The sequence below is a fragment of the Trypanosoma cruzi genome, genomic scaffold (assembly GCF_000209065.1).
Source record: "Trypanosoma cruzi strain CL Brener 1047053516515 genomic scaffold, whole genome shotgun sequence".
Lineage (NCBI taxonomy): Eukaryota > Euglenozoa > Kinetoplastea > Trypanosomatida > Trypanosomatidae > Trypanosoma > Trypanosoma cruzi.
In genome coordinates this window covers 48290-58092 of record NW_001849349.1, presented here as the reverse complement: position 1 = coordinate 58092, position 9803 = coordinate 48290, and the positions used below count along the sequence as shown (strand labels likewise).

The window sequence follows — 9803 nt, the reverse complement described above, 5'->3', positions numbered from 1 at the left end:
CCCAGTTTTTTTCCCGCTTTGTTGGGTGAACTCCATTGGGGCGGTTTGCGCCTTGAAGGGAGCGGCGACCCGCCCGGATCCCTCCTGGGGATTGGGTCGTGGTGCCTCGATGGGGACTCGCTCGAGGCAAAGACGGCTGTTGGTGGCAAATGGCAAGCCAACGTCGTTGCGGTGTGTGCGCAGGTTTTATGCCGTCGTAATGAAGTGCTTCTGAAGTACCTTGGCAGCGAAATTTTTGTGTCTTGTCCCGCGGGTCAATCCATCACACCCAAATCGAGGTACTTCAGGGGAGGCGGCAAAATAAATTGTCCCAGGTACGAGGAAGTGTGCACCATCGCCGCCAACGGCAGCAGTCGTGTTTTACTCCTCCCCAAAGACGGCAGTGATGCCAGAGCAACAGCCGCTTTGGGGCGCTTCATTTTGACCGTCCTTGCTGCCATTGCCGCAGTGGTGGTGGTGCCTGTTTGAGCTGTGGTGATGGGCCGCCGAGTTTACCAGAGAGAAGGCCATGAAATTCTCCCCATGTGTTTCGCATTGTCGCCACACGTGTGGAGCGGAGAATGGCAGAATATTCCGATGGTTAATTATTGTTAATAGGAAGTTGTGGAAGGAACGCGCTCCCGGATGGGGCCACTTCGATGAGCGACCGGCCTGTATTTTCTGTTTTTTATTTGTTTTGTTTTTTTCCCCACGGGGACACATTGGAACGTAGCGGGCTCGGTTTTTTTTTACCGGAGCCCTATCCCCGCACTACCGCTCTACATAACTGGGAGTCTGGCGGTTGCGGGACGCCAAATGCTGTTATTTACTGGGTTCACAACGAGGGCCCGGTAGTTGTAATGTGTTTTATGAACTATTTTTATTTTACTGGTCCGTGCGGGCGTTGGAGGGGAGGAGGCCTGCCTCGTGTTTATCACAGACAGAAAAATAGCCAGACGAATAGACAAAAATATATATATTTTACGGCTTTATTAGGAGCGTGTGAAGAGAATGATCGCGAGGAGAGCTGACTGCCTTAATTAATGAATATATACATATATACGGATAACACTAATGCATTTCTTTATGATACTTTTTCCTATCTTATGAATTCTTGGGAAGAACACGACTTTATTGGGGAGAGCAGCGGGGAACCGATGGCGGCTGGATAATTTGTTTATTTATTTTTATTTTTATTTTGTACCTTCCCACCCACTCAACTCCCCTTTTTTTGATTTCCACCTTTTGCGGCGGGGTCTTGTGTGGCTGGAGGACCCCCAAAAAAGTCCGCCACCTCGTAAGGAATTAAATAAATATACTTCATATCCTACCTGAGTATAAAAGGTAACTTGAACGGTCAAAAGAATATACATATATAATCAGAAGAAAGCGTTTGGATATTTAACTGCCTCTACCTTTACCTTCCTTTTTTCCCTTCCTATCTTCTTTTTCGGTTTCTATAAAAAATTTCAGGATTCGGCCAGCGGCACAGAAGATTATTTTTACATTTGAGGCTTTAGAAGAGAATGCTTGCGAGAGGGCTGGATAATTAAGTGAATATATAAATGCTGATAAAACGAAGATATCTCTGCACTATTTTTTTTTTTTCTTATGATTCTTTGGAAGAGCGCGATGGAATTAACCTCGAAACTGATAGCGGCAAGACGAATTGTTTTCTAGGAGCTTGTGAAGAGAATGATCGCGGGAGAGCTGACTGCCTTAATTAATGAATATATATATATACTGATAAAACTAATGCATTTCTTTATGATACTTTTTCCTATCTTATGAATCTTTGGGAAATAAACGACTTTAAGGGCATCAGGGGGCCGATAGAGGCAATATGATTTATTATTTTTATTTTTAGACACAGCCAGTTAGGTTTAAAGGAAATGGCATTGGTTCTATACACAGCCTTCGAGTGGAGTGATATTGGCGCCCCTGTGTCCGGCCTGGTACGCCGACATGGCGCTATTTAGCTGCAGCTCACTTTCATGGATGGTAACGAAGCGCCCAATGCGACGTTAACGGTGTCCACCACATCGACGGGCTTACGATGGACCTCGGGATCCACCGTCAAACCATGGGAGGACACAACCCCCACAGGACATGTTGCGAATCACCGGGCGCCTCAAATACCAAATTTCGGGACTCAAGTGCTCCTGCTCACCGTGTGGGGGCGGCCCGGGAGTTGGGAGTCCACCAAGGGTTCATCATGGCTGAAAGGGGGCGGTCGATCACGGACTACGCCCCTGCTATCGCGGATGCGCGGGATCGAAACGGTCAGCCTAATTCGCAGGTCGAAGAGGCGCGTAACAACCCATCGGCGCGCGAATCCAACATTGCAAGGGCCTGCGATCATGTTGGACAACAAGAAGATGCGCTCGCCGGTCGCGAACAGCAGTTGGAGGCGACCCGCGCCCAACTACAGGAACGAGAGGCACGCGTTAACGCAAAAGAAGCGCAGCAGGCGGCGTGGGAAACGGCGGCGAAGGGCCGGGAAGACGCCCCCACGTCTCCGAGAGGTCCGACAGATGGACCTGTCGCGCGTCAAAATATGGCCGAGAATGGCGTTACCAAACAACCGCTTCGAAAGCATCGCTTGATGACTGTGGGTGCGTCGTCACGCACGGCCCAACGAACTCCGGCGCGAGAGAGACGGCAGGTTATTCCTCAGACGTCTCAGGGCAATTTTGAGTGACCACATTTTCATCCCTCGATGCCTTTGCCCTCCAGCACTTCACTTTGGACGATAATTTCACTGCAGAAGAAGAGAGACGAAATTTCCGCGCCTTTGACGTCACCACTTGGGCCCCGCGTATATGGGATGAGGGCGTTTCCGGTGACTTTTTAGACCTCCGGGGCGCATACAATTATTGGAAACGGGCGGACGACCAGGCTCAACCTGTATTTGACAGTTTGTTTGCGTGGATCGGTGCGCTTGAAGCAGAGCGGGATCCCACCGATCGCTTCATGAATTTGGAAAGGATCCTACTGCGGGCATTCCGGATGCAGCTCATGATGGCATCCGGCCCCGGCATCCCGGTCTTCAGCATTTGCGCCCGACCGTGTTCCGCCGTTCATGAGGCTGACGCCTATGCGAGGGCAATCCAGATTCCCTTGGAACGACGAGGGACGCAAATATCGTTGCGATGTCAGTTATGTCATGTTACGTGTCCATAAACATCTAAAAGCAATGTACGAGACGCGACTGGAGGAGGTTACTCGCAGCGCGGACGGCCGTCAAGAAACGGCGAGGGGCTGCTTGCTGCTTCTTATGAAAGCGGACGACGGCAGCCCCATCCATTCCACCACCTCCCGCTATTCCGCAAAGACGTCGCACCGCACCGCCGATGCTCCACCCGATATTTCAAATTGCCCAACGCAATCGTCGAGAAGGGCAATGGAGCTTATCCGCCAACGACGCTCGACTGTGGTACGACGAAGCACCGATATCCGCGCTTTGGGCCAGCCACACTAAGAGAGGGAACGATGTGGCTCGAGAAATGTGGGCCCCGCCAACGTGGTAGCAGAGAATGTCCCTGGAAGGGCAATTTACCACCTTTTGCTGCTCGTACGAACAGACAACCAACGAGGAGAGCCGCGCGGCCTTTTTGGCGGGCAATAGTCGAAGTGGCGCCATCGACCCGACTACAGTACGCCAGGATGCTGCGGTCTATGTTGGAAATGGATCGAACCCCGCTGGAAATGATGATTCTGGGGTCGCAAAAAATTGCGGCGCGATCGGAGACGCAGCAGGCACGCCCCCTGACAACGGAAGGGATGGGTCAATTTAACCGCAGCCGGACCGATTGGAAGGAACGTGTTGTTTTTCGACTTGCGTGGATAACGGCGAGTCGTTGGTCCGAGATTGCGGCCTTAACCCCAACAGTTTCACACTGGAGCCGGACGGGACCCTAACTTTGGATTGTCCCGTGGCGCCAAAGACGGCGAAAGCGGATCCCCACCGTGCCCCGCGGTTCGTGAGGATACGAGAGCGGGATGCGTTAGACACTATAACGTTATGCAGGACACTTCAACACAAAGAAAAGCTCACGAATCTTACGGCTGCCCAAGTCGAACGAGCTCTGGCTCCTTGAAATGCATCGGCTCATTCCATAAAACGCGGTGCGTTGCGGCACGCTGCTGAAATCGTGGAGACGCACAATTTGGATCCACACGGTGATCTTGCAGTTGGCGAAGCACGTCGACCCGTTCGACCTTCCCCAGAATACTGTTCGATATTTGTGGAACTAAACCACAATGCTGACCCAGGTGTCGTTGCTGGCTGTATTGATGTGAAGGGAGAAACGGCGGAAGGGCAGGAACCCTGGTTGAAAGCAGAGGAGCGTTTTTTCTTTGGTTTTCATTCTCACTCCGCTACAATTACGAGACTCATGCAAGTTTGGGGCCTTGTCGGGCGGTCCCCTTTTTCTCCGTTCTTTTTTACATTAGGCAAAAGCTCACGGAGGACTCGGGTTGATGACGCGCGATTATTGAAGGAAGCGGGAATAATCGAGGACGCTTTGTGTGCAACAACAATCGGCTGGATAACGGCTTTTTGGTGGTCGAGGAGAAAACCACCGGCTTGCAACGACGATGGATTGCGTAGCCACGCGACAAGAACAGAGACGTCCCTTATGAGTCTAATGCTCCTCCTTTACGCATTTCCCATTATTTGATGCCTGTGATGGCTGAGACCGCTTCCTGCCTGGAATTGAAGGCATCCTTTTTTCAAGTCTCTTTACCGCGGGAGACTCGGCATCTCTTTCGATGCCGCGTGGAGGACGGCACGCTGGTGGAGCTCACACGGCTCCCAATGGGATACAAGGCCAGCCCAGAAATCCTCCAGATTGTTACTTCGGCAATTGCGGTGGTGACGACGGTGGCTCACCTCCTCTGGGCTGCATCTCCATTGGTGCGTGTCGACGTTTGGATCGATAATGTACGCATTGCAGGGTCGAAAAGCAATGCAATATTGTGGGAAGCCCAAGTGCTTCGTAATGCGGACGGCCGTCGCGCCACGATGGGGGAGGAACGCGAATCGGGCGTCACGCATTACACCTTCCTGGGGGTGCAGTTTGATCACACTCCAGACGGTATCCCTGAGTGACAAGTTTGTCCTGTCTGTACGCGCCATGCCGGCGCTTAATTCTTTAACCATCGCGGAAATGGAGGTTACGGCGTCACGCTTTTTATATGCGGCGGCCATTTTGGGCACGCATTTATGCGACTACCACTTTTTCATCAAGGCAGTGCGACGCCAATTATCCGCACCTAACCGGGGGATTGTGCTGGAGACATCCCCGGCCAACCTTCCGCCGGCAGCGGTTGGTTTGGGCGAGGGATTACGACACATCATCGAGAACAATCGCAAGCGAATCATCAAGCCCACGGAAAAGGCATCGGCCGCCATCATCGCGGATGCATCGCTCCAGGGATGGGGAACCGTTATCATTCCAGACCCCGGCGACGTTAAAATTGCCGGAGGGAAAGTGGAAGAGGAAGCCTTTTCTTATCATGCAGACCGAGACACGCGCGGTACGCTTAGCCCTATTGTCCTTTTCCGCCATCTTGCCATTCACCATGGACATTTGGGTGGACAACACTTCTCTGCGAGGAGCGGCGGATAAAGGCAGCTCGAAACCACACGCCATGACGTGGGAGCTGAAACGGATATATGAGTTTTTGACTTTCGCGAAATACAGGCATCCTTTGTCTACGTGCGGTCTGCGGAAAACCGCGCAGACGGAATATCACGCAGTCGTGTTTTTAAACTTCAGGAATTGGCGAAGGGCAGCGGCGGAGTCTTGTGGCTGGAGGAAACCAAAGTCTGCCACTTCGTAAGTTTTTTTTTCCTTACTGGCACGTCTGGCCACACGATGTCATCAGGGTGCCGAGGAGGTGGTCGAGCAGCGACATGAGTTTCCTGCTATGAGGCAACTGCCATCGGGAGAACCTTTCGGTGCAAAGGTCCTTCTTACTGCCCAGCCGTTGGCGCACAGCCAGAGCGTCTGTACATTCCGGAAGCAGATGGTGCAGTGTTTTCTGCGGGCTAATTGTTGCGCTTGTGGAGGCTGGCTGATCCTGCGGTAGCAGTGATTGTCTCCTGGCACTGCTGCTGCGGTGCCGATCAGCGTCTGGGTTTTGTGCGCAGCGATTTCTCTGCGGTGCTTTTTTTGTGTGGGGAAGACCGTGTCGCAGCAATCGCGGTGGAGGTCGGGAAGCGGTGGAGGGCGTTCCGGATGAAGGCATCGACAGTGACCGATGTGGTTCGTGTGTCCCACCAGTGTGGCGTCACAGTGCGGGCATTTCTTCTTCCGACGCCGTGTGGAGGGCCGTCTCTCCACAGGCGGTGCGTCGGCCTCCCTTGTCGTCGGGGGAACAGCTTCCGTCCCCGGTGCAGTGGGATCTTTGTTGGAGCGCATGAGAGCGGAGTGTTCCGGTGAGATGTTGCGGAAACGGCATTGGCTCGTGCAGTCTCTCACAGTCCAGTACAGGCGACCCCAGAGCTCGGATTCCCCGCACCCTGCTCATGCAATGTTTGTCCGTTCCTGTCTGTCGAGGGCTTCCTGAGTGATCAGGTGCTTGCCGCCTGGATCTGATGGCCTGGCGCCGCCAAGCAGGTAGTGGTGGGTGTCCTGATGCATGGTGCTACGCCACTTGTTGGTGAGCTGGGTGTTAATGCATGTCAGCAGTTCCGTGCGCTGTATGGGTGCTATTCCATGTTCCGTGTATTGCCCGGTTGCCGTGGTCTGCGTCTAATGATCGGCAAGCTCGTTAACATGTACTCCGCGATGTTCGTAGCAAAACTGCAGCTGCACAGACCAGCCAGCACACGTCAGTGTCAAGAGACGCTGCCAGAGCCGATCCTCCGTCCAGTCTGTCTGGCTGCGCGGGCCCTTGGTGACGGCGGCTAGAAGAGACTGACTGTCTGTAACCACAAGCAGGTTTTTTGCCTGTGCTGGATACGATGGACACTCAGCCTTTCCATGGCCGGGAGCAGTGCACGGGATTCCGTCGTGCGGCTGCATGGGCGTGCACCGCAGTTTGTACTGGCCTTTTCTATTATTTCCGATGAATTGAGGGATGAAAGCAGGATTCCAACCCCGGCTGACTTGGGAACGTCGACACCGCCATCCGTCGCGAGTATCCACGAACGATGACTGTGCAGTGCTAGAGCCTCTTCGCTGACTCTGCGCTTTTCCCGTATCAGCTCTTCCTCGTGAGTTGTTGAGGGGTCTATCGGAAGTTCCACGCCAATGGTGACCCGGTGTGCGGAGGCCGCAAAACAGGGAGGAATGGAGCTGCGAAAGAACCGCTCTTCGCGTGGTGAGCTCTGAGTGATGCCATAGTCCTTTGTGTACGCGTCTACGAAGGCATATAGCTCGTCCCGAGATAATGGCGAGATGCGGAAACCTGCGCGAGGCGGTGGCTCGGGGGGAGGTCTCCGCATCCAGTCCATCTGACATGCACGTGTGTTCTCAAATATGGAGAGCCGCGCGCGCAGGCAAAGGACGTGGAACGGCGGCATATTAGCCTCTAGAAGTGCGGATTCCGGGTCGACAGTGCTCGGAAATCCGCCCACAGTGCGTGCCAGTGTTGCGTGCGTCTTTTGCATCTCATTCTTCGCTGAATCCGTCGCTACTGCCCATATGAGCTCACTGCCATAGCGTAATTTGGAAGCACCGTATCCAATGACGAACGTGCGTAGGTCATGTGGAGATGGTCCCGCCTCTTTGTGCACAATGCAGCACAGCTGGGATATCCGCTGCGAGGCGGCGGTGCATTGCTTGGTGGCCGCCACATTTAGCGTCAGTCGTGGATCGAGATCCATGCCAAGAAGCTTCGTAGTGTGTGACGACCCAATGGCCGTGACTGGAATCTCGCAGCTAGTCACTGCCAGGGGCCACTTTCCTTCACGATCATAATCTGACTCCGTGTGCGTGGAGAGTGTGAACCAAGCGGCTTCGCACTTTGACGGGTTGGTGGCCATGCCATTTTCCTGACTCCACGCATGCAGTTGTTTGAGAACCATGCCGGCAGTGGGAATGGCGACTTGCTGAGACGGTCCCTCGATGGCAATGGAGAGGTCGTCCGAGCACATGTCTGCTGCGACGTCTGAGAAGCTGTTCAGCAGCGTGAGGAGCGGGTGTGCGTGGAGGGAGAAGATATACGGTCCCAGTACGGATCCCTGAGGAACTCGTCGCAGCTTGGGACGTCGATCACTGAGTTTATTGGCCACTCGTGTCTTGCGTAACAGCCACACAGAAAGTTTCTAAGCCACCTTTGGCGCTTTGCCCCGGAATATTGGCCAGCAAGCGACTGAGGACTCGATGATCCATGGAGTCAAAGGCCTTGCTGGAGTCTACCAGCACCAACAAGGTCCGATGGGGTCCGCAGTGGAGTTGATTACCAATACCGCTCTTCTTGGGAAGGTTCACTTGGAAATAATGATTTCTATTATGCTCCACTTCGTGTATCAGGTGTGCCAGCTGCATCGTCGTGGTACGCATACTACGATATGCATACTGGTGGGGGTGTGGCGTCCATACCTAAAGCAGTCTCCTCAATACTATTTTCTCAGCGACCTTGCCCATGATGGAAGTAAGGCTGATGGGCCGACATGAAGCCATTAGTGCCGGCAGCTTGCCGGGTTGCAGGAGTGGGACGATGGTGGCTTGTTGCCACCCGACCGGAATCGTGCCGCTCGTCCAGCTGTGGTTAATGCAACGAAGAAGGAATCGGAGACGCTTCGTCGAAGGATGTCGTGGTGCCTCGCTGTAGACTTCGTGCGGTCCGGGGCCTTGCCGTACGGTGCACTGCGCAGCGCAGAAAGCGGTTCCGTTTGACTGAAAGGGGCATCAAGAGGGGTGGGGGAGAGAGCCTGTCGCAGATGAGGCGGCCGACTCGTTGTTGTTCAGCGGCCCAAGATGGGAGAGAGAGAAAAAATGTTCAGGGACTTGTTCTGTCCGCGTTGATCTTTGGAAAACCCAACCGCTCTGCGAGGGAGTGATATGGGAGGAATCCATGATTGAGAGCATCCGCTGCTCTTCGTGCTGCCCTGAAATTATTGTGGCCATCGCCCATTAACGCTGGTGTGGCGGATGGTGGAGATGGTTCTCTTTTTCGTCCCGCAATGTATTTTCAGGAGAGCGGTTCGCCTGTATTCAGCGTGCTGATGCGCCGTGGATGCGTTTTGCGCAAGCGCTCTCGGAGTAGGAGGAAAATTTGACTCCTTGTCCGTTGGATCTCCGCCTCACGGTCGGGCGTTGGCAGCCGCAGACAGCGGGCCTTGCAGTCGGCAGCAATCCGTTCCGCTTCCGCAAGGATGCCATCCCAGAGATTGGGACCGTCCTTGTGCATGCCGCCGAGTCAATGCTGTTGAAGTGAAACTGCAGGCACTCGCGTAAAAGCGTTTACGTCGGTTGACTGCTTCTTATATTCGTATACTGAGATGTGTTCGTCGAGATCGTTGGCGAAGGACTCCCACTTGCACTTCCCCAGCTGTAGAAAACTTGGCGTACCGAAGGGGGCGCCGAGGGTATGCTGTCGACGCATGCCTGCTGCAACGTGAAGGTGAGCATGTGATGGTCACTGAGTGGCGACACATTGGCTCTCCAATCCGACACGGCAAGGTGCCTTGACCCTGTTTGATCGGTGCAGGATCCCTCTCGTCTGCCACGGACATGCGTGATCTCGCCAGGGGTGTCAACCAAGTTGAATCCCGCATCCGCGCACCGTTGTAAAAATTCCACGGCGACGTCGCTTGGAGGCATCTCCAGGAAGTACTCCCACTGTGGGCGATGCGCGTTGGAATCTTC

General features: G+C 54.0%; 1 protein-coding gene across 1 annotated transcript, besides 7 other annotated features; it reads left to right on the top strand.

Moving 5' to 3' along the window:
- On the top strand, positions 1-468 carry Tc00.1047053506409.255 (surface protease GP63, putative; the record flags this gene model as incomplete). The annotated part of the gene is made up of 1 exon (XM_813144.1): positions 1-468. A coding segment is annotated over one exon (468 nt), but the record flags the coding sequence as incomplete, so codon positions are not given.
- Positions 1-9803: part of a sequence feature (areas not merged during assembly with more than two copies in the genome that could not be assigned to a particular haplotype) that runs on past the window's edge.
- Positions 974-1480: a mobile genetic element.
- Positions 1160-1179: a microsatellite.
- Positions 1658-1843: a mobile genetic element.
- Positions 1658-5837: a mobile genetic element.
- Positions 5779-5828: a mobile genetic element.
- Positions 5886-9803: part of a mobile genetic element that runs on past the window's edge.